Source organism: Pan troglodytes, chromosome X (assembly GCF_028858775.2).
Source record: "Pan troglodytes isolate AG18354 chromosome X, NHGRI_mPanTro3-v2.0_pri, whole genome shotgun sequence".
Lineage (NCBI taxonomy): Eukaryota > Metazoa > Chordata > Mammalia > Primates > Hominidae > Pan > Pan troglodytes.
Window position 1 is genome coordinate 69,920,635 of NC_072421.2, and position 23,039 is coordinate 69,943,673.

The 23,039-nt window shown below is 50.5% G+C and overlaps 2 protein-coding genes across 5 annotated transcripts in view; one reads left to right on the plus strand and one right to left on the minus strand.

The window, feature by feature from the left end:
- Positions 1 to 23,039, plus strand: part of NHSL2 (NHS like 2) — a 73,470-nt gene that overhangs the window by 39,939 nt on the left and 10,492 nt on the right. For 2 of the 4 annotated variants that reach the window (XM_016943234.4, XM_016943235.4), the window contains exons 2-3: positions 18,729 to 21,059; positions 22,520 to 22,652. In XM_016943234.4, coding sequence (XP_016798723.1) covers positions 18,729 to 21,059; positions 22,520 to 22,652 — 2,464 coding nt within the window. Of the gene's footprint in view, positions 1 to 12,342; positions 12,499 to 14,355; positions 14,484 to 14,773; positions 14,970 to 17,381; positions 17,514 to 18,728; positions 21,060 to 22,519; positions 22,653 to 23,039 lie in introns of all 4 variants that reach the window. The other 2 variants (XM_016943231.4, XM_024353229.3) reach the window with 2 other exon arrangements.
- Positions 7,393 to 12,334, minus strand: RTL5 (retrotransposon Gag like 5). The gene is made up of 2 exons (XM_009439262.5): positions 8,428 to 12,334; positions 7,393 to 7,973 (listed from the first exon to the last, which is right to left on the minus strand). Exon 1 carries the CDS (start codon positions 11,802 to 11,804, stop codon positions 10,095 to 10,097), a length of 1,710 nt encoding a protein of 569 aa, XP_009437537.1. The 5' UTR covers positions 11,805 to 12,334; the 3' UTR covers positions 7,393 to 7,973; positions 8,428 to 10,094.

A 23,039-nucleotide genomic window follows, 5' to 3' on the forward strand; every position in this document is an offset into this window, starting at 1 on the left:
TTACTTCTCCCTTCTAATCCATATGCCTTTTATTTCTCTTTCTTGTCTGACTGCTCTAGCTAGAACCTCCAGTATAATGTTGAACAGAAGTAGGGAAAGTGGATACCCTTGTCTTGTTCCTGATCTTAGGGGAAAAGCATCCAGTATTTCACCTTTAATTGTGATGCTATTGTTGGTTTTTTATAGACGCCCTTTGTCAGGTGATGGAAGTTCCCTTCTATTCTTAGTTTGTTGAGGGTTTTTATCATGAAAGAGTGTTGGATTTTATCAAATCATTTTTAGTCTATCGACATGGTGTATTACATTAATTGATTTTCAGATGTTAAAACAATCTTGCATTCCTGGGATAAATCCCACTTGGTCATCGTGTATGATCCTTTTTATATGTTGCTGGATTTGGTTTGCTAATATTTTGTTGGGGATTTTTGCATCTATACTCATAAGAGATATTGGTCTGTAGTTTTTTCGTGATGTTTTTGTCAGTTTGGGTATCAGGGTAATACAGGCCTCATAGAGTGAGTTGAGAAGTATTACCTCCTCTGTATAGCTTGTGAAGAATGGGCATTAATTCTTCTTTAAATGTTTGGAAGAATTCACCAATGAAGTCATTTATGTCTGGGCTTTTCTTTGTCAGCAGTTTTGATTACTACTAATTCAACCTCTTTGCTTGTTATTTGTTTATTTGGGGTTTTGATTTCTTGTCCAGCCATCTTCAATAGTTTGTGTCTTTCTAGGAATTTAAGCATTTCATCTAAGTTGTCTAATTTAGTGTCATACAGTTGTTCATAGTATTCCTTTATAATCCCTTTTGTTTCTGTAAGGGTGATTATAATGTCCCCTCATTTACTTCTGATTTTTGTAATTGGGGTCTTCTCTCTTTGATTTTTGGTCAATCTAGCTAACCAAATTTCTTTTGAATTCCCGTTTGGCCCTCCGCCTCCTTCTGCCTATACTTGAGAGCCTTGGCCAACCTAAGAACATACATATATGTCTTTTACAGTCAAGAAAATGAATCTTTTCTACACTCCTGCATGTGGAGCTCTCAGCCTGAACCTCCAAAGCATATTGTTATGTCTCCTCAGCTAACTGAGGCAGATTCATTCTGAACCAGCTTCTTTATTAGCCAGTGGCTATGGTGCATGAGGCTGTCAAAATTCTACCCTCTCACTGTGGAAATTAAGCTGCAGCCCTTTTAGTATATGGCCACCAGCCAAGTGTTGCTCATTTGTGACTAAATATGAGGGCCTGGGGAAGAGCAGAAGGCAGCAGGCCCTGGCCAGCCGGGACCCCCACGCAAGGCATTGTGGATACGCCTGGGGCCTGCTCTTCGTGAGTGCCACTCGCTTTGAGTCTTGAATGGGAACAGAGGCAAGTTAGAAAAGCAGAGGCCTACTGCTGTTTGGGCCATATGTCTCCTTGGTCACGGCACCCAGGACTGTGCTTCTCTATTTGGCAGGGACTCAGCTGACAGACGGTAAAGTCAGGAAGTCAGGAAAAAGAATTGGGGATTTTGGGCAAGTGCTAATTCTGGCTAGTGTTTTGGGGTCCCTGGCCCAGTTGGTCATCTTTCCCCTTCCCTCTGCAAGCCCTAAGCCTGGCTAGGGTGCTAGTGTGGAAACATTCATTAGTTCTGAAGATGTCTTAGAGCCACATGTCCACTTAAAGATTATTTCCAGACTAATGAAAAATCTGTGTGTGCAAGCAGGTCCCCATTTTAAAATGGAGCAAAGCCCACCAACATTTCCATGGTAAGGAAATGGCAACAAATCAACTCTTTGGGATGAGTATGTGGTGAGCCTGAAACTCAAACCAAGTGTGACCGCCTCAGCCCCACCCTGGGCTGCTGACTCAGGACCAAGAGGAAGAGGGAGCTGCCAGACTTCACAATTTCTGTAAACAGTTCTTGAAAAAGAAACCACACACTTGTCTTTCTGCCAGCCCCCAGCTTGTCCCCGTAGCTGACAGCACTGCCATTGTCTTTTCTCTGACACCCTAGGGCAGGGCTTCTTAACTTGAGCTCCATGGACCTCCAAGGGGTGTGTGGAGAGAATTTAGAGGGTCTACAAACTTGGATGGGAAGATTAGTTGATCTTTTCTCCATGAACCTCAAACAACAATTTAGCATTTTCTCAAATTAGGAATGTAAGTGACAAACCGCAGTAGTGTTAGCGGTATCTGTGAGTTTATCACCAACAGAAATCACAAATATTTTCATATCACATTACTGTTGTTGTAAGTATCTCAAAAAATCATTTGTGTTCATCACCACTTCAACATTTCTAATCTATAGAATTGCCACTAAATCTTGTGATTTAGCGCATTATGAAAGTAGTAACACAACTAGATCACAAAATTTAAAAAATATTTTTCTAACCATTTCGGTATGATTGTTTGCCTTTGTGATTCTATGTATTTTATTTTATGCACCTGAAAACATTATTCTGAGAAGGGGTCCGGAGGTTTCACCAAACTGCCAAAAGCGTCCATTACCTAAAAAAAGACCAAGACCCTGCCCTGGATCTTGGAACTCTCCTGCTCCATGGTCCTCACTTCTGATCCACAGAACTTTGCCTATCTTACTGGAGGGGTCAAAAGCACTTGCATGTTAGTGCTGTGACACTGGTCAGGAGAAACTTTCTGTGCCTAGTTTCTTAATCTGCAAAAGGCAGAACAATAACACTACCTACCTTATAGGGTTGTGATGATTCAATGGGTTAAGAAATGTAAACCACTTAATGCCCAATACACGGTAAGCACTATTAGCTATTTTTGTTGTTATTGCTGGTTTATATCAATCATCTCATTAATATATGCTATTATTATCTCAATTTTCAGAAAAAGGAAACTGGGGCTTAGAAAAGTGAAATGACTAAGTCAAGGGAACACAGCAAGGGAGTGGCAGAGCCAGGGTTCAAAGCCAGGTCTATGTGACTCTCAAGCCCAGTGGAGGTCACTCTTTAGCACACTACTGAGAGGAGGTGATGGCTCTCAGAGAAATGGAAGCCATCAACAGGGTGCTCGCTGGGAAGGAGCAACTCTGCAAGCTCCTGCTTTGTCTCCCCTGCTTTCCCTACTGTCCACACCTCCAACCTTATCTGGGGGGCTCCTAGCTCCACGTGCATACCATCAGTAATCAGTCAGGTCTCAGGGGGCCAGTCCTCTTTCCAAAGGCCATTGCCAATGCAGCCTTCATCTGCAAAGAGGACAAGTCCATGTTCTCCCACTGAACCATAGTCTTGCAGTAACAAATTCACTTTGGAGTCATGGACCAGCCTCTGCTCCCAAGTAGATCTCAAGCCTCACAGGCCAGTGGGGTCGGGGTTAGAGGGCCTGAGGGGAACTCAGAAGGGCAGGGGCTTGTCTGGGGAGTGGAGGCAGTTTCGCGGAGGAAGTGGTCTTGGAACTGAGGAGAACATTGCCAGTTGGAGTGAGGCCAGGAATGTTCATGAATTTTTAAGGGAAAGGGAATGGAGTGTGCAAAGGCCCAGAGGCATGCAAGGGCCTCGTATGTACAGAAAAGCAGGAAGTAATTCAAGATGTCTGAAATTTGGGCTAAGTAGAAGAGGAAAGAAGGATAGCATAGGCAGATGAGATGGCATAGATAATTAATGAGCAGATAGGGAAGAAAATGCCAAAAGCAGGTCTACAAGTCTTCCCACGAGGAAGGAGAGCCATTGAGGGGTTTTGTAGAGGAGAAGCAAGGCCAGGTGTGTGAATTCAAAGGCCCACGGCCCCCACCCCCAGGCATGTTGAAGGTGGACCTATTAGAACAGGTAGAGACTAGAGCCTGCTTCAGTAGCTCAGGTGAGAGAGGAGGAAGGGCTGAACTGTGGGTGGAGAGGTTATCAATTTGGGGACACTCTTTCTGGCAAGCCTCATAGCCAACAGGCCTCATCTGTATGATGCAAGAGGTGAAGGAGACCACAGTCGCTGGAGGCACCCGCCCTTCTCTAGCTTGGTCATGTGAGGAGATCCTACAAGGCAAGGCTTCCCCAGGCCGTGGGACCTTCGCCATGAGTTCACCTGCTGACATCTTCCCTTTTAGCCTCTTTCTCACCTGAACAGCCCACTGCAAGAGCAGAATAAAAAGCCTGGGCCCTACTTTCCCACACAAACACACCACCCCCACCCCCCATCAGGAGAGTTGCTGAGGCGAGGGGCCCCGCTCTACCCCATGTGTGGCAGGCAGGAAGGGGAGAGGGGACACAGGGAGCAGGTCAGAGCCTGCTCTCTGTCAAAGGAAATATCCACCCTCCTAAGCCTTTAAGAAACTGTTTTCTTCCAAGTAGGTCCCGCTGTTACCAGGGCAACCGAGAGCCCTGGTATTTGTGTTTCTGTCTTTGGAGTCCCTGGGGAGAAGTGGCCTGCCGAGCTTTCCCTAGTCTGGGCAGGATACAGGAAGTGCTGGCCGGAGGTGGAGCCCACTCCCCACCTCCCATTAAGGGGGTGGTCTCTTGCCTGATTAATGCCTGTCCTTATCCCCTGGAAGAGTCCACCCCCACCCTCAGGAGCCACTTCTGGCGGTCAAGGGCACAGGCTTTGGCTCCTATGGACCTGGTTTCTCGGGGGCAGAATTCTGCACCTACCTTGTGGCACATCTCTCTCAAATGGGTGTCACCTGCTATCTGAGGCAGGTATCCAGGAGGGGCAAGCTCACATCAGACCATGGTACCTGCTGAGGGATCGTCACGCATGCTATGTTTCTTGATCACTTACTTTGTGCTAGAACTGGATCTGTGGGTCGGTTCTTGCTCCAGGGAGCTCTAGGGGAAGGCTCAGAACCAAACTGGCCATTAAATGTCACACGGGCTAGTTAGTTCCCAAAGCTCTATGCTGCTCTAGGCTGGGCTGTGTTGGATGTTAGAATTGCCTAGGGAGCTTTCTAGATGTAGACATTCCTGGAGATTTTGTTTCCAACGGCGTGGGTGCAGGTGGGGAGTAGAGGTTAAGAGCATGGGCTTTGGATGTCAAACTGCTGGGGTTCACAGTCAAACTCGGCAAACAGGGCAAGTGACCTCAAGCCACTTGCCTGATTGGTTTCCTCACTTACAGAATGAACGTGGGGAAGTCACAGCTGTTTCACAGGCAGCAAGATTTTCCTTGCCTTCCTCCATCGCTCAGCCCAGGAAAGGGTTTTTAGGACCCTCGCCATCCTTGTCACCCTTCTACTGTCTTCCTTCCTTCCTTCCTTCCTTTTATTCTGATGTTTTCTTACTCCTGGCAAGCCAAAGGGCTTCTGTGAGGTGCAACTTTGTCCCCTTCCACAGGGCAGCCAGGGCCCCAGGTGGGCCCTGCCCATCTCAAGGATTCCACATTGCTATTGCAGCAGCCCAGGAAAGCATTGGCGCATCTGACAGCCAGGTCAGTCTGTGATTCTGACCGATCTCCTGTCAATTCACATCCTCAGATTTTCATTTTCACAAGCTTCTTCTAAGCCACATCTCCCCCACTTAGGCTTCTGCAGTTGCTTTTCTGAACCTGACTGCAGGATCTCAGATGAGCCCCTAGTAAAGGTCATTTCAGTGCATCCTTCCAGGTTAGGGAGAGTTTTTTGGCCCCTCATTCCCTTTTAGAGGACATCTTCTAGTCCTCCAAGCTTTGTACCACCTGCAGATGCCCTTAGCAGGCTGCCTCTAGGTCTCCATCCAGTGGCCCATTTATTCACTCACTTCTTCATTTATGTACCAAACTAGGATTGAGATTCTACTGTGTACCAAGTAGTGTGCTGGGCCCCAGGGACTCAACAGTGACTAGACAGATCAAGAAGCCATGGCCCGAGAGGGGATGAGACTCATGCCAGAGCCCATATAGAGTCAGCGGCAAGGCTGGACTGGAATCCAGGGTTCTTTTCCCCATTCCCACAGTGCTTCCTGCTTTAGGGTTGGGGCAAGGCTGACTCTGTTTGTCTTTTTTTCCACCTTCTCTGGCCATAACACAATCTGGGCTCACCTATCACTACTTGTGATGTCATAAGAAATCCCCTGGGTGCTGGAGACCTTGTCAGGCCCCCTGAAGAGTACCGGGGAGTCCTAGTGCTCACTGATGAAGCCCACGACCCCATAACCCTGTTCCTCCCTAGAAGGGGCAGTCAACCACATACTTAGAACTGCCACCTGGCTGGTTCCCCCAGAGCTTCCAGAGATGGTGCACCTGATGCGTGCTTCGTTGCTTTGGCAAAGACCCAGAATCCAGGCAGGTTGAGACTTCAAGCTTGTCAGGAGTCTCTCCTGGGAGATAGCAAGCACGGTGTATTTGAGTTAAGAATGTATATGGGTTTGGGAGTCACGAAGACCTGGAGTCCCCCATATGACCTAATATCTCTGAGATTCAGGTCCCTCAGCTCTAAAAGGAGACAGCATCACCTGCCTCACTTAATTGTGGAGATGAAATGATGTTGGCGAAAGTCCCTGGCACATGGTCAGAAATACCATGGTTTCCTCCCTCCCTCCCTTCCTCTTAAAGGGACAAAGCAAATGTGCCTCTGAAACCAGGGTTTGTTTCCCCCACGGGAATCCTGCAAGCTGGAGGCAGGGGGGTAGGACAGGGCAGAACTAGGAGACCAGCCTGGCCTGTTAGACAGCAGGGCCAGCAGAGTGGGGGCAGAGAGGTGCTAAGTGTCCCCAGAGCTAATGGGCAGCTGCAGGGCTGTGACAGAGCCACTCACTAGCTGTCAACCTTGGGCCAGTGACTTCTCTCTAAGCCTCAGTGTCCTCATCTTTAAGATGAGGGTAAGGGTAGTTCTTTCCCCCCAGGATATCATTATCAGAATGAAATAAGATAACAGATGTGAAGTGCCTGGCACAGCACTCAAAAGCAGCAGAGGCTTAATGAATGTTCCCACCCACTTCCCCTGGAAAAAAAAAAAAAAGTCCAATTCATGCTGGGAAACTTGGGCAAATCCCAGAATGGGATTCAGTTTCTTCTGACCCCACAGTCCGTGAGGAGCCATGAGATCTTGCTTGGAGGGCCTCTTACATGGACTGCTCTGGGGACTTGTGATTCATCACCAGCTAACTCACTGGTATCCCATAGCGCCACCTAGTGCCAAAAAGCGGAAGGGCCCTCCCCAGCCAACCTGGCCTCTTTCTCTTCCTTCACTCAAAGTCCCATGCGTGCCCGTGCGTGCCTGTAGGGCTGGGCCACCCATAGTCCCCGGGAGAACGAATGCTATTTTTCAAGATGCCCAGTGCTTCCACTTCCCTCCCAACAATTTCTTCCATCCACAAATGCACAGAACTGTAGGCAGGTCCCTTGAGCCTCACCGGCCCTTGGTTTCCTTGTCTAAGGATTTCAAGACTTCAGGGTAGGGTTGACTCCGGCAGGGGACCTTGGAAGCACCCTATGCCTACTCTGTACCCATCTATGCTTGCTCAATAACAAAGAGGCACAATCTTTACACACCCTTTATATTTTTATTGAGGAGAGAAAGCTTTAGCATACAGAGCAGCTTCTTATCTTCACAACACAGTAATGCAACAATAACACATGTATTCCAAAAGGGTTTCCTCCCGAGCCTCTGGGAGACCTTGGGCTGCCTTCATACCCCTGCATGCATCCCCTCCCCCCACCCCTCTTTCAACCCAAGAAAGCTCCCAAAGCCCACAGTTCCTCTTACAGCTCTTATGGCTGTTACATCACAACAAATATTGAAGATCTGGGAAAGGAAGGAAGAGGGTCAAAGGGAAGCCCAAGCCCCTCCTGCCCCAGAGGGTGGAAACCAGCTCACTGCTCATCTGCTCTATCCCTGGCTGTGGCTCTGAGGGTTCGGGGTGAGAAGCACCATGGGAACAGGCAGGACCTGTGCTGAAGGGTCCCTGGAAGTGTGGGTTTAAGGCACCCGTCCTTCACACTTCTCCACAGGGACATGGGGCAGCAGGGCCAGAGTGTTGACCATCAGCAAACAGGGTCCACTGCCTCGAAGAATAGCAGGTCCCCTTCTGGAATGCACTCTTGAGGAAATCAGATAAAATCAGCTGAAAAACAGACAAAATTTTCTTTACAAAGTTGTTTACTCCTGCCCTGGTGAGGATGGGGAAAACCAGACAATTGAAAGGTCCAACAAATTAGGAGAATGCTTAAATGAATTATTCAGTATGCATGACTGCACAGGTGGCAGCCATTTTAAATCCTGCTGATCAAGAACTGGCAGGGTGATCTCAGCTTTGACAAGACATAGCAAGAACACACTAGAAAGGAAAGCAGCAAAGTGTTAATAGTGCTTGCCTCTGTGTGGTTGGGACTCTGAATGGCTGGGGGGTTTTTGTCCTCATAGTTTTCTCTATTTTCCAAACTTTCTTTAATGATTATGTATTACTTTTCTCTTTGGAGAGAGGGGATCTTTTTAAAAGGTAGCAACAGGTTATAGGAACCCAAATCCACTGATCCCCAGGCTGAGAAACAAAAGCGCTAATGAAAAGGGCATCTTACCTCCCACTGATGAATAGAGACCTCACCAGAAACCAGTCAGAGGACTGGGTTTCTCTGCGACTCCTCTTCCTCCAGCTTTTTTCTCTTGCCTCCAGGCCCAAGATCCTACGGTCGGCCTGAGGTTATCGGTCAGAATCCCATGAGGAACAGAGGTTGAATTTACTATGCTTTCTTCCCTTTGGCCACAAACCCTGGCTGCACTTGCTCTGCTGCCAGTCACTGTGCAGAAAGTCCAGTGTCCAGGGGCAGTTCAGGCCAGCAGTGGATTTGGCTGGCATTTTATGGCCAAAACTGACATAGTAAGTGTGTGTTTTTCACTGCAGAAGCAGTGCTTTCTGGACTCAAGGCAAGCAGTGGGTCTCTTTATAAGGGCACCTGAGTTTGTACCTAGAAGTCCCAGGAGTTCCTAGGAGGCAGCCACCCTCTTAAGCTTTACTGTGTCACTGAAGCACAGCAGCAGGCCAGGGGTTGGCCCCCATGAGGGGTCCCAGCTGTGAGGCCACGGTAGGTACAGCCTTCCTCTCTCCTCTCAGAACTAAGGGTTCCTTGAAATTGAAGGGAGCTCAGAGCAGGCCATGGGCCCTCTCTCTGTCTGTCCCAGAAGGAATGGCCAATCAGGCCTCCTCTGCAACTCCAAGGATAGAAAGTGTCCTGCAAAGACCTTTGACTGGGGGCTGCAGTCCAAGGCCTGGCAAGGGGAGAAGACCACCATCCCTAAGGAAAGAGTCACTCTTTACAATGGCAGAATGATCGTTGCTGGTTCTTTCTCCTCCTCCTCTTCTTCCTCCTTCTCCTCTCCGGAACCCTAACTGGCTACCCTTTAGGCAACATCAAGGAAAGTTGTGGAGCCTGCAATGTTGGGCGCTGTCCACCGGGGGTGCCCAGGAGGGCAATGTGGTGAGAGGAAAGGGCTCCAGATGTGTGGCAAGTCAGTCCAAGAGCCCTGATACAGGAATCTGTGCAAAGGTAAACTCAAGTGCTGTAAGTGGAACCAGCCTGCACAGTCAGTCAAGGGCAAATCTCCGTCAAGTTGTCCATTTGACATGTGGCTTTGCACACTCTCACTGGGCTAGATGTCGGGTCCTCTTCCAGGCCCTCTGCTGGAGGTGTGGCATGAAATGAGTGTAGGCTTCTAGGGACATTTCTGGATACCATCCTGCTCACCATTGATTATATCTAGCAACTGGCCTCAGTGGCTTTAGGAGTTCAGGGTAGCCTGTCCTCTTGCTCATTGGGGCAGATCAGTGAGGCATTGGGTGAAGTCCTGGTGGGTCAGTCAGAGAATAAAACTGTAGAACATAGGGTGAAGAAACGCAGGAGAGATGAGGGTTAGGAACGACCAGAGGGGAAATACAAGAGGGTGACCAGTTCATTTATGGGAACAGGCCCAGAAACTTGCTCTCCAGCTCGTGGCCGGACTGAGCAGAGTACATGCCAAGAGGGCAGCTATTGCTGATCCCTCCTTTCCCAGGTGGCCCTGGTTGGGCACACATCGCTCTCTGGTCATGGTTGCAAGATGGTCTGGAATTCTGCAGGTCTTCTTCAGGTTCTGCAGGTCTGAAACTCCCTGAAGTCCTGGTCAGCAAATGGGGCAGGTATGGCAGCAATAGCAGGGGCGGGGGATGCAAAAGAAGGGTGTGTTCTGGGTGGCCATCTGGCCCCAGCACTCACACTCGAATTCGGCCACGAGCAGCTCGGTGGCCCCCCTGTCTCGGAGTGAGGCGGAAAAGCACAGGGGGGCGTCTTCGAACTTGGCGTTGCCCTAAACGACCTGTGCGGCGAATCAGTTGGGGGGAGCTGTAGAATGGTGAATTGGTGCCTGGAAGGCCTTCCAGAAGTGGGACTCGATTCTGGTTCCTCCGTCTGCTAGGCTGTATTATGGGAGGTGATGCACCCAGGAAGTTTTCGGCGTGGTAACCACTTGTGGGGCCAGAGGTCTGGGATGACGCGTGAACAAAGGTCGGCTCCATCTCCATCAGCTCATCTAGGTCATCATCTTGGGCCTCATCCAGTGGCTCCTCCTCCACCTCACCATAGGTCTCCTCAGTCCCTGGATCCTGCTGTGGCTCTCCTTCTGGTTTCTGGCCCCCATCCTCATCTTCATCTTCTTCATCCTTACTCTCTCCTTCCTCCTCATTCTTGTTCCTTATCTCCTCCTCCTCCTCTTTCTGTTTCATTTCCTCTTCCTCCTCCTCCTCCTTCTCTTCCTTCTTCTTCATTTCTTCCTCCTTCTTCATCTCCTCCTCCTCCTTCTCCTTCATCTCTTGCTGAAAAGCCCTCATGCGCTTCCTCTGGTCCTTGGAGTGAAGCCTGTGCCTGCGTGCCTCTTGGTCTTCATCTTCACTGTAGTACTCTTCATCTTCACTTTCTTCCTCATTGGGACTCGGAGCAAAAGGGAAGATGATATTTCGAATTCCAGGGAGCGGGATAGGCTTGGGAACGCGCACTTTTCTTTCTATCTCCACACATTCGAGAATCAGCTCATCCAAGTCGGCCATTTCTGTTGACCATAAGAGCTCTTTGCGGAAGAATTCCGACAGGCCTTTGAGGAATTGGTTTTGGAGGCGGCAGTCATCCCAAGACAAGAATTGGGCCAGGAACTGAAAAGCATCTGCATAGCTGCCGAGGGTACAGTGGCCCTGCTTGAGCTTGCGAATGGCCTTTTTAGCCACACGTGGGGGGATGGGGCCACAGAATTCCTTACGGATTTCATCCAGGAAGCGCGGGAAGTTGGCATGCAAGGGGCTTCCTTCCTGGGTGACCGAGATGGCCCAGTCCTTGGCTTCGCCAGTGAAAAAGGAGATCAGAAAGGCCACCCGCTCGGCGCCCCCGGGGAAATGATCCTCATGGTCGGCTATGAAGGTCTCTAGCTGCATCAGGAATTCAGCCAGGTAGACTGGGTCTCCTGAAAAGGGCTCTATCTCAGGCCACTCCAGCGGTGCCAGAGGGGGTTGCGGGGGCGGTTCCTTTGACGCGGGCGGAGGCAGCGCCGGCGGGGGCGGGATGGGCAGCAGAGGGGGGTCAGCGGGCCCGTCGGGGGTGCTGCGATCCTGGATCACGTTAATCAAAAGATCATCCGAGATACAGTCGGGCTCCGCGCGTGGGGGAGGCCGGCACAAGAAGGGCAGTTCTCCCCCGGGAATGGCTTCGATCTCACTGAGCGCGAACTCCAAGTTCTCCTCCGCAAGGACGGGCACTATGGGTACTGGCCAGCGGATGTAGCTGGAGACATTGCCCCGCAAGGAATTAACCTCGGCCAGGGCTCTCCCGAGCTGGAGGCCCAAATTGGCATTCTCCCCGCGAAGGGCATTTAATTCTTCGCGCAGGGCCACATTCGCCATGCGGAGGCTGTTGAGATTTCCTGACGCCTCAGACATCTCGACAAGCCCAGGGGCCCTGGGGCTCCGTGGTGGGGAAAGGGGAACTGGAGCTACGGGCGGCCGGAGGAGGCCGAAATGCGGCGGCGGGGCTCGGGAGGGACCGAAGTGCGGCGGCGGGGCACGGGACAGGCCGGGCCACACCCACCGGGGCGAGCTCGGAGGGCGGCGCTCTGGGCGGAGGGCCCGGCGGCTCGGCCCAGGGCGCGTTACCTCGTCGCCGGGGCCGGAGAGGGCGGGCGGAGGCACGGGGCCCGGAGGCGCCAGGCGGAGGATGCGGGCAACACGGTGGCGGCGGCGACCGGGCGACCGGGCGGGCGGGCGGGCAGGGGCGAGCGGAGCGGGAGGGAGCGGACTGCGGCAGGATCTGTCGAGGAAAAATCTTGCGGCCGGCGATTCCCTGCCTTTTAAGCGCAGCCTCGCACTCCCCCCACCCCACGCAGGGGCGGGCCTTGGGGAACCGCGGGCGCCCACTGGCCGCCGCGCGCCGCTCCCCTCCAGCTCGCCTGCGCCTCTCACTGACTCTCTCCTTCCCTAGCTGCAGCTAACTCGGGTCGGGAAAATGCGACAGCGACTGCCCACTCGAGGTCGTCATGGCGACAGCCAGTGAACGTGTTCCTCTCCTCGGGCAGGCCCCCGAGTGTAGAGGAGCTGCTTCGCGAGGCGCAGCTCAATCTCCAGAGCCTGTTGCAAGGTACTGAGAGGGAGGGGGGCTGCGGCCGGAGCCCAGAGGCGAGATGCGCAGCGGCAGGAGGGAGGCAAAGAAGAAAGAGGACAGGGACCAGCAAGATAAAGAGAGAGAACAGTTTAAAAACAATCGACAAAGCAGTTTCCAGCTTTCACCTTTCAGCCTAATGATTCTGAAAGAGGCTATTTCCAGGGCTGTTTCCCCCCATCCCCAGCCCCTTTTTTCAGCTCAGTAGCCCATGGGGAAACAAGGACAGAGACTGAGGCAGGGCCATAAGTCATGCCATTCACCGAGAGCTGGGTGGGAGACTCCCACAATGTGGGCCTACATTCCCTCCAGCCCCCCTCTTGCCACATCGCCCATGCCTTTGGGATCCTGGCACCAGAAGACAAAGGGGGCATCTGCAGGATCTCCCACTCTGGGCTTCACTCACTCTGCTCTTGCAATAACCCCTGGATAGCTACTGCCTCACCAAAGTAAGCCCAATACACAGCACCCAGAGGTCACCTATTTTGTCCCCCCTAACCAAGCCTGAGCTTCTCGATGTAAAGAATCACATCTTGCTACCCTTAGGTTTCCAGAAGCACCTGGCACAAGGCTGGATTCCCTCCCCACCTGCCAAGAGGTGCTCAGTGGATGTTGAGCATGAAAAGAGGTCTTGTCAGCACTCCTTTATCTATACTAATAAAGGTTAACTCTAATGGCGAATAGAAAACTGCTGATGGGCCACCAACAGGATGACAGCCATAACCCCCACCCCCTACCAGGGCAGTGGTGACCTTGGAAAAGCAAGATGCCAAGGGACACCATGAGCCTTGTGTTCAGATAACAAAGGAGTTGCCACACAGAAAAAGAGTCGATGTGCTCTGTGTTGCTACCATGGCAGAATTAGGACCAGTGGGTGGAAACCCAGAAGGAGGCACATTCCACCTCCAGATAAGGAAGAACTTTCTGACACACCTGACAGCCCCAACTGTCCGTGGAAGAAATGAGCTGCCTTGGGAGGGAGGGAGCTCCCCTTCCCTGCAGGTGTGTGCGCTGAGGCTGAAGAAACACCTAGAAGGGCTGCTGAGGAGGGAGTCTGGGCACAGAATGAGGCGTTGGACCAAAGAACCCCAAGAGCAACCCCAAATCTCTGTGATTCTGAGTCTTTGTTCAGTGTACATACAGCATGAATGTCCCTTCTCTACTCTCACTTTCTTCATATATTCATCAAATTCATCACTTCAATCAACCCTATTCAAATCTTGTGCATCCTTACTCACTGATGATGCCGCTGAACTTCTGCCTCTTTTATGCTGTTACCTCCTCCTTCCCTCTCCTTCACCTTAGCCCTCCTAGACCTGACATCACTTACAGCGGGACTAAGATGCAGGGAACACGGCCCACAAAGGCTCAAGTAAAAGTTCTTGACATCCAAGAAAGAACTCCAGATTGGACTTCCTGGTGTAAATCTCTTCTTGCTTCACACAGGTCATTTCCTTGGTAGGGTCGCAGAAAACCTTAAGAGCTGCAGGGCTTCAAAGAGAGGAACTTGCAGTCCAAAGTAGCAAAAGCTGTCTGCATTCTGAGCCTCTTTTCGTAACTGAGCATTCAAGGTGGGGGTCATTGAGATAAGGGCTTGGTCCCCAAACCACCACAGCATGAATTTATTGACTTTCTCTTCTCCTCGATCCTCATGGTCCTGGGAAGCAAGCACTTTTCCATTTCCAAATCCAGTGGCTCAAACACCTGGAAATAGCCTAAAGAAAATGCAAGTCAGGCCTGGCAGCTAGAGCAGGAGTCCTGGCTCATGGCCCTTCCCCGGCCCAGCGCTCGGCCATGGCACCCTAGAGTGTGTGTCTCCACTGTGCTATTTTTCAGAAGAATATGAGGAACAGTACTCGGAGGCCAGACTTGTGGGGCAGACCTTCCGCTCTTCTGATGAGGCCACTGAGCCCACCCCCAACCCAAGGCCCCAGTCTGCCAGGCGTCTGGAGTTTATATTGATGGTGAGTTGCCTCATCCCCCACCTGGGAGAGCCAGCATGCACCCACTGACAAGAGACCTCCAGCTGCTTACTTTACCCACTGGAAGCTGCTCAGCCCTGCTCACCAGCAGAGCTACCCTGAGGCCCCACTGGGATAGGCCCTGCACAGCAGGTGCCTGGCCTGGCGGCCTGTCCACGCTTTCCTGCCTCCCAGACGAAGCCTCCAACTACCCAGCCTAAACAGCCACCCTATGGGCACTGGCTCATTGCCAGGCAGGAATACACCCTTTCCATCACCTTCTCTCCCAACAGCCTACAAAACGGCAGCTGAGCGAGGATGAGACTACCACCCAGGGTGTGAGGGCCCCCGAGGCCTCCCTGAGCCTGTCTACCACAGCCGACAAGCAAACTGCCTGGAATAGCCTTTTCCCTCTACCCATCCTAGAGGAGAAGCGGTGGCCTCAGCTTTGCTCCACGCAGTCTGACATTGTGCCCATCAACATCTCTGGTAGAGTTGCTTAGCACCGCCTCTGTCTTCTTCCCTTCATGCCTCTACAGACCATCCTCTTTGATGCACTGGGTGTTAGGGGAGGGAAGTGAGACTTTCTTTGCTACCGGCTCACCTTGCGCTGTCACGGTCATGGCTCTTGCCAGGGAACGGAGGCATGCAGAAGAGGGGGCGCTGGCTGCTCTTTCTTCACCCCCTCCTGGCACTGCCACCCTAACTGAGACCATTTGATAGCAAGCAAAATTTTCTTAACAGAAAGCTCCAAAGCCTTATGAACTTCTGTGCTCTTCAGAGCACTTATGGAAACTTAAAGTTTGTGAGTTCTGTTTGGGTCAGGGCAAGACAACTTCTTGTGCCCAGAGCTGGGTTTGGAGTACACTGATAAGAGTCGGAGCAGGAGAGTGGGGTTTGGAGTGCTGGTGGTAACAAGGGAGGAGCACACCTGGGCACAGACCAAAGGCCTGGTAGCACTTTCACTGGACACTAGTCTTCTAGCAAGGTGGGCTTCTTCAACTTGTTTGGCAAGTTTTCAAGAAAAGCAGTGGTAGAAAGGTCCTAAGGCCAAAAAGACCAAAAGGGGACCCAGTACAATTTTGAGAGTTGGGAACGTGCTGTAGTATATGTAGCCCAGCTGGCTGTGGCTCTGGGGGCATGTGGCACACTATACCATGCTCACTATTAATCCATGATCTACACTCCATCAGCTGTAAGGGGAAGAGAAGGAGGGCCAGTCATTTGAGAAGGAGATAGGGCCAGCGACATGATGAAACCATGATCTCAGTAACCTAAAGGGATCAGAGGGGTCCTGTGAGCCAGCGCCAGCCTGTGCTCTGCTGGGAAATGTTGAAGATGATGAGGACAGCTCTGGCCACATGTGGCAATGCTCCCTGGATATGGGGTCCTCCACTGTCACTGGCATCATTTCAGAAAATCAGAGGCAGGAAATACAGCCCACAGCCTAGGGAAATATACCAAAAGGAGTGAGGGCTGATGAGGAAGGACTCCAGAAGTGATGTTGAACATTTTGTGTCTAAATGTCTATCTTGGCCAGGCACAGTGGCTCACGCCTGTAATTCCAGCACTTTGGGAGGCTGAGGTGGGTGGATTCTTTGAGCTCAGGAATTCAAGACCAGCCTGGGCAACATGGTGAAACCCCATCTCTACCAAAAATGCAAAAAAATAGCCAGGCATGGTGGCGCACACCTGTGGCCCCAGCTACTCGGGAGGCTGAGATGTGAGGATTGCTTGACCCCAGGAGTCAGAGGTTGCAGTGAGCCGAGATCGCACCACTGCACTCCAGCCTGGGTGACAGTGAGACTTTGTCTCTAAATAAATAAATAAATAAATGTCTGTCTTCCTCTCAATGAGGCTGTCCCTGAGCATTGCCCACAGAGCCACTTGCTGAGGTGTCTGTGAACGTGTGCAGCTGTGTGGCTGGCGGGGGAGGGTCTGGCTAGCCAGCTGCTGAATGAGAGAAAGGGAGGGGGAATCACAGACCTTGCCCCACCACCCTGCCTTGCCTTGACTCTGACCCAGCCATTTCCCAGCACCCAAAGACTGACCTAGCACTTTAAGAGAAATACAGCTCTAAAAAATTTTTAAAATAATATTAAGTAAGGCATATTATTGAGGAAATCTTCCATTTTAATTGTGTTGAATTTGAAAACATTATCAAGTCAGTAAACAAACTGAATTAACAGATATTTTGAAAGTACCATGTAACTCAGATGAAGTGATAACTATAATCTGTGTTAATAATTTTCCTAAATTGAAAAGCCAGTGCCAGGAAAAAAAGAGAGAGAAAGAGAAAGAAATAGAGCTCAATCACCATGCTGTGAGCCAGCTTTGGTAAAATGTGACCAGGTGACTGTAGGACAGACTATCAGGCATCTTCCTGGATGGTGGAGGGCAGTAGGGCAGCCTCTTGGAGACACTGGCCTCACCTGGCCCATATAAAGGCCTTCTCTGAGAAAAGATCACAGTCAAGCAGCATCTAGTCCCAGTCCGCTGCTCTACACCAGTGGTTCTCACCCCTGGCTGTACCTCTGAATAATCACTTGAAGACTTCTAGAAAATGCTTCTACCTGAGCCCTACTCCCAGAGATTTCAGTGTTCTGGGGTAAGGTCCAGGTGTTGCAGTTTCAAAAGCTGCCCAGTTGAGTTTAATATGTAGCCCAGGGTTGAAAACCACTGCCCCAGGCCACCTAAGACTTACAGGCAACCTGGGTGCAGCCTGGGAAACCCAGCATGCATTCCCAGGGCCAAGTTGGGAAGGATGAGGAAGAAGTGCCACCTGCCTTGGATGCTATTCATGCTCATCACGACTGCCATCATTCTCTTCTCTCAGGCCAATTTCCACTGTGCTTTAAACAGAAACCAGGATGCACCCAAGTGTCTTTATTTTGGCTACAGGGCAGCAGTTTGATAAACATGCAAGTTTGCGACACTCGTTGTTTAACACAGAGACAGCCGTGAACCCCAAGTCCACCCTGAGGCGGAGGCGGACCATTATTGGATTCTCTAACTTTTCCCAGCGAGACCAAGGTGACCCCACCACAGCTGATTCCCCAGTCCTTTCCCCTTACCCACTCCTGCCAATCCTGCCACCCAGGTGGTACTGTGGTGATGGGGAACAGGAATAATTGGGTGGAGGAGGGGGCCTCCGGATGTCCTGAAAAAGCCAATATGGTAATTAAGAATAGCTAAGGGCCTCTTGTCAAGGGTGGCAACTGAATATGGAGAGTAGGTCTTCCGGGCTAATGAATCCATTACATTATTGTTTCCCATTATAAATGTAATACAACCAGATATGCCAAATTTAGGCAAATAGATGAAGAGAGAGGGTTCCTCACCATCATCTTAACAGAACCATTACTACCATTAAGTGAATGCTGGCCAGGAGCACAGACCAGGGAGATAGCAGAGGATAAGAGCCCTGGTCTTTCCGCTTACTAACCAGGAGACCTTGGCCAAGTGACATAACCTCTCTGAGCCTCAGCTTCTTCATCTATAAAGTGGGGATAATGATACTGACACGGTGGAATTAGCATGAAGATTAGCGTTATTGTATGTAACTTGCCTACCATGTGCCTGGTACATAGTCAGTGTCCAATAAATGGTGGCTATTGTTACAAATTCTCATAGCAGTAGTAGTTATAATAATAATAATAATGACATGACAGTATTAATTGTTTGTGTGTATGAGAAAACCTTTGGGGATTTGGAACATCCAAACGGTTTCCTCACATCTGTAGATTATCCTCAGCCTCTTATGTTGCAAAGCCTAAAAGTGATGGGTGCGAACAATGCAACCAGACTCTTAGCTTTGCATCTTGGGCATGCTCCAGAGTCACTGCTGGAGCCAAACGTCACACCATGCCGTCCTTAGTTCGGAAGCCTCTACTCTCATCTCTAGATGGATGAATGCTGAGGTCTGTGATGGTTTCATGAGCCTGGGGTGAAAGTATGGGGAAAATGCAAGGTAATCCCACGTGACACTTCAGCTCTAAGAGGAATAATCAAAGCTGGAAAGTATTTGGCAGCCATCTGGACCATTCAAGGGCACCGTATGTCTCACTGTGGGGTGACGGGCAAGGACCCAATTTCCCCAGCATCTTCATCCATGGAAGGGAAGAACCAAGGAATTCTGACCAAGCTGTTGGCAAATGCTTCTTGGCAAAAAGTTGGTGCTCCTGTCTCAAAACAGCTGGTGGGAGATCCCTTGCTGTAGCACTCATGTCCTGTGTTTATTTCCTCCAGGTCACAGCAACAGCCCAGCAGGCAGTGTGGCCCACTCTACCACCTCCGACATCAGGCCCAGTCACTCAGTTCCAGAAGGGGTTCATGGAAGAGTTGCAGTTGGTCAGGATGCTCGGTTCCCAAGTCTCACCTCGCCAGTACTGAGAACTCCTTCCAGTGAGCCGGACGAACCTCACCAGGCACGGAGTGGCCCAAACCCTCCTGGCATGGAGAGCATGGGAATGGTGTACAGTGTCCCCAGTTCTTGCAATGGACCTACAGAATCAACCTTCTCCACTTCCTGGAAGGGAGATGCTTTTACCTACATGACTCCAAGTGCCACCAGCCAGAGCAATCAAGTCAATGAAAATGGGAAAAATCCTTCCTGTGGGAATTCTTGGGTCTCTCTAAACAAAGTCCCACCTCTGGTTCCTAAGGAGGCTGCTACCCTCCTTGTCGCTCGTGATAACCCAGCAGGATGCAGTGGGTCAGCTGGCTACCCTGAGCGCCTTATTCAGCAAAGGCACATGCCCGAAAGACCCTCCAAGATTGGCCTTCTGACCAGTGGGACCTCGAGGCTGGAGACAGGCCCTGGTGGGGCCAGCAGATTCCGGGAGCGGTCACTGTCTGTGCCCACAGACTCAGGCACCACAGATGTGGACTATGATGAGGAGCAGAAGGCCAATGAGGCCTGTGCCCTGCCTTTTGCCAGTACGAGCTCTGAGGGCAGTAACAGTGCTGACAACATTGCCTCCCTTAGTGCCCAGAAAGAGGCCCAGCACAGAAGGCAGAGGTCCAAGAGTATCTCACTTAGGAAGGCCAAAAAGAAGCCTTCCCCACCCACACGCAGTGTCTCACTGGTCAAAGATGAGCCAGGCCTCTTGCCTGAAGGTGGGTCAGCACTACCCAAGGACCAGAGGCCCAAGAGCCTTTGCCTCTCCTTGGAACATCAAGGACATCACTCGTCCCACCCAGATGCTCAGGGTCACCCAGCTATTCCAAACCACAAAGATCCAGAAAGTACACAATTCTCCCACCACTGGTATCTTACTGACTGGAAGTCTGGTGACACCTACCAATCCCTGTCCAGCTCCAGCACTGCCACTGGCACCACAGTCATTGAGTGCACCCAAGTTCAGGGCAGCTCAGAGTCTCTTGCCTCACCTTCCACCTCCAGAGCCACTACACCTTCCCAACTCTCCATTGAAGTGGAGGCCAGGGAGATATCATCCCCGGGAAGGCCCCCTGGACTGATGTCACCCTCCAGTGGCTACTCCAGCCAGTCGGAAACACCAACACCCACTGTTTCCATGTCCCTGACCCTGGGCCACTTACCCCCTCCAAGCAGCAGTGTCCGGGTACGTCCAGTGGTACCTGAGAGGAAGTCATCACTACCCCCGACGTCACCAATGGAGAAATTTCCCAAGTCACGGCTATCATTTGACCTACCACTGACCTCTTCACCCAACCTGGATCTGTCTGGGATGAGTATCTCCATCCGAAGCAAAACTAAGGTGAGTCGGCACCACTCAGAGACAAATTTTGGCGTCAAGCTGGCCCAGAAAACTAATCCCAACCAGCCAATCATGCCTATGGTTACTCAGTCCGACCTACGTTCTGTTCGCCTGAGGTCGGTCAGCAAGTCTGAGCCGGAAGATGATATTGAGAGCCCTGAGTATGCCGAGGAACCCAGAGCAGAAGAAGTCTTCACCTTGCCAGAGAGAAAGACAAAACCTCCCGTAGCTGAGAAGCCTCCAGTGGCCCGGAGGCCTCCAAGCTTGGTCCACAAGCCACCATCTGTTCCTGAGGAGTATGCACTAACTTCACCAACCTTGGCTATGCCCCCCAGGAGCTCAATTCAACATGCGAGACCACTCCCTCAAGACAGCTACACGATAGTGCGGAAACCAAAGCCCTCCAGCTTCCCAGATGGCAGAAGCCCAGGGGAGTCAACAGCACCCTCATCTCTTGTTTTCACGCCTTTTGCCAGTTCCTCTGATGCTTTTTTCTCAGGAACACAGCAGCCTCCCCAGGGAAGTGTAGAGGACGAGGGCCCCAAGGTGAGGGTTCTGCCTGAAAGAATTAGCCTCCAGAGCCAGGAAGAAGCTGAGAAAAAGAAAGGCAAGATTCCACCTCCCGTACCAAAAAAACCCAGCGTGCTGTACCTGCCACTCACTTCTCCCACAGCTCAAATGGAGGCCTATGTGGCAGAACCAAGGCTGCCTCTCAGCCCCATCATCACCCTGGAGGAAGACACCAAGTGTCCCCCCACCGGCGATGACCTGCGATCACTTGGTCAAAGGGTGACTTCAACTCCTCAGGCTGACAGTGAAAGGGAGGCAAGCCCTCTGGGTTAGTAAACTGTCTGCTGGCTTTTTCCTTCAGTCACAGGAGAGATGAGGGTGAGAATGGAGTGCCAGCGATGGAAGCAGATGCCCCAGAATAATTATCCTGATCCCAAGTCAGTAGCGGGCACCCTTTGAGGGTTTGAGTTACTCTAAATAGGAACCACGGGCTGGCCTTACTGCCCTTGAGATCAAGACTAGCCCGAGGCAGATCTCCAAGGCCCAGTTTAGGCCACTCTCCCCTCTAAATCTCTAGTGCTGAGATAATGAAATCAAACTAGGTCCTAGCACCCTAGGACTTCAGCATCCCACATCCCTAGCCAAGCATGCATCCTGTCATGGGAACTACTCCACCTCACTGTACAGTACTTTTCATTGGCTGCAGTGAATTTAGTTCCCTACATGGGACCCAGTACCCCACCAGACTGAGTTCAAGTGCCATGGCAGGCTCGGAGCCATCTGAAACAGTGGAATATGTTGCCACCAGCAGCCTCTTTTTGTGCCTTCCGGAGGAAAGGGAGCTCACTTTCTTGGGTGGTTTGAGTTCTTTGGCTCTTCCTGGAACCATAAACATAATACATAATGCTTCTCATCCTTTCTTTTTCTGTCTCTTTTTGTTTTAATTGTGGTAAAGTACCCATAACATTTACCATCTTGACCATTTTTAAGTGTGCAGTTCATTCGTGTTAAGCACATTCACATTGTTAAGCAACCAATCTCCCGAACTCCTTTCATCTTGCAAAACTGAAACTCTGTACCCAGTAAACAACAACTCCTCTTTCTCCCTCCCCCCAGATTCCTCCCTCCAACCACCATTCTACTTTCTGGCTCTATGAATTTGACTCTAGACACCTCATATAAGTGGAATCATACAGTATTTGTCTTTTTGTGACTGGCTTATTCCACTAAGCTTAATGTTGTCAGGGTTCATCCATGTTTCTCATTCTTTTCTGAACCCTTAACACCAAAAATCAAAATCTCATGGCCTTCTATATGCAAATTTGGACTTTCAATATGAGTCAATTATGACTAAGTCAAGTAAATAAATCAAAGCCCCAGGTAGTTGTAGAAAACACTTCCTCAGACTCCACAGGCTCCCCTCTGAGATTCAAATAGGTTCCACTCTCACCCACTGGGTGGGAGTCACTAGTTTAGATCACTCCCAGCTCCTTCATTTGGAGAAATGATATACAGTGTTTAAAACAAGAGAATGCTCGGGCCACCTGTTATAATAACAAAGACATGACAGAATAGGGACCCACGCTGATCTTCACCACTCACTCCACCTTGGGCAAATCATTAAGCTTCTGAACTTCATATTCCTCCTCTGCAAAATGGAGCTATTAAAAATCTCCACCCTGCTGCCCTCACAGAGTTGCTTTCACCATCAAATGAAATAACATATGAGAATGTGCTTTGTCCTATCTACTGTGGTCAAAGTCATTCCTTTTGGTTTTTTATGTCTAGGGAGTTCTGTGGAACCAGGCACCGAAGAAAAAAGTTTAATCAGCGATAAAACAGCTGAATGGATTGCGGAGGATGATGATGACGTGTTTGTGGCTTCACGCACAACTGAAGATTTATTTACTGTGATACACAGGTCTGCACCAATTTCCTTAATTCTAATTGCAATTGCCTTCCCTGTTTGTACTTAAAGAAAACCTGCTATTCCACATTGAAATCCTAATTGTAAAAGAAAAAGAAAAAAACTAAAAATAAGAAAAACTGCTACCTTTAAGCAGCCATTAGAATTGCACCTGGAGGCTAAGTTCAGATACCCACATATGTGAGCGCAGTCCAGGGCCTCGCATCTCAAATTCACTGACATCGTTGGGTAAAGTGGAGGAAGGGAGGGGAGAGGAGGACCAGGTGCCGAGTGAGAGGCCCCTCGTCTCCTAGCAACCACTTGGCCTATTGTGGCTCCATCTGCTCTGTCTTAGCTCTGTCTATAGTCAGAGACATTTAACCCTTCACAGAATTCCTTGTA

Coding starts and splice junctions, on each gene's coding strand:
- RTL5 (XM_009439262.5), bottom strand. CDS start 11,804: ATGTCTGAGGCGTCAGGAAATCTCAACAGCCTCCGCATGGCGAATGTG.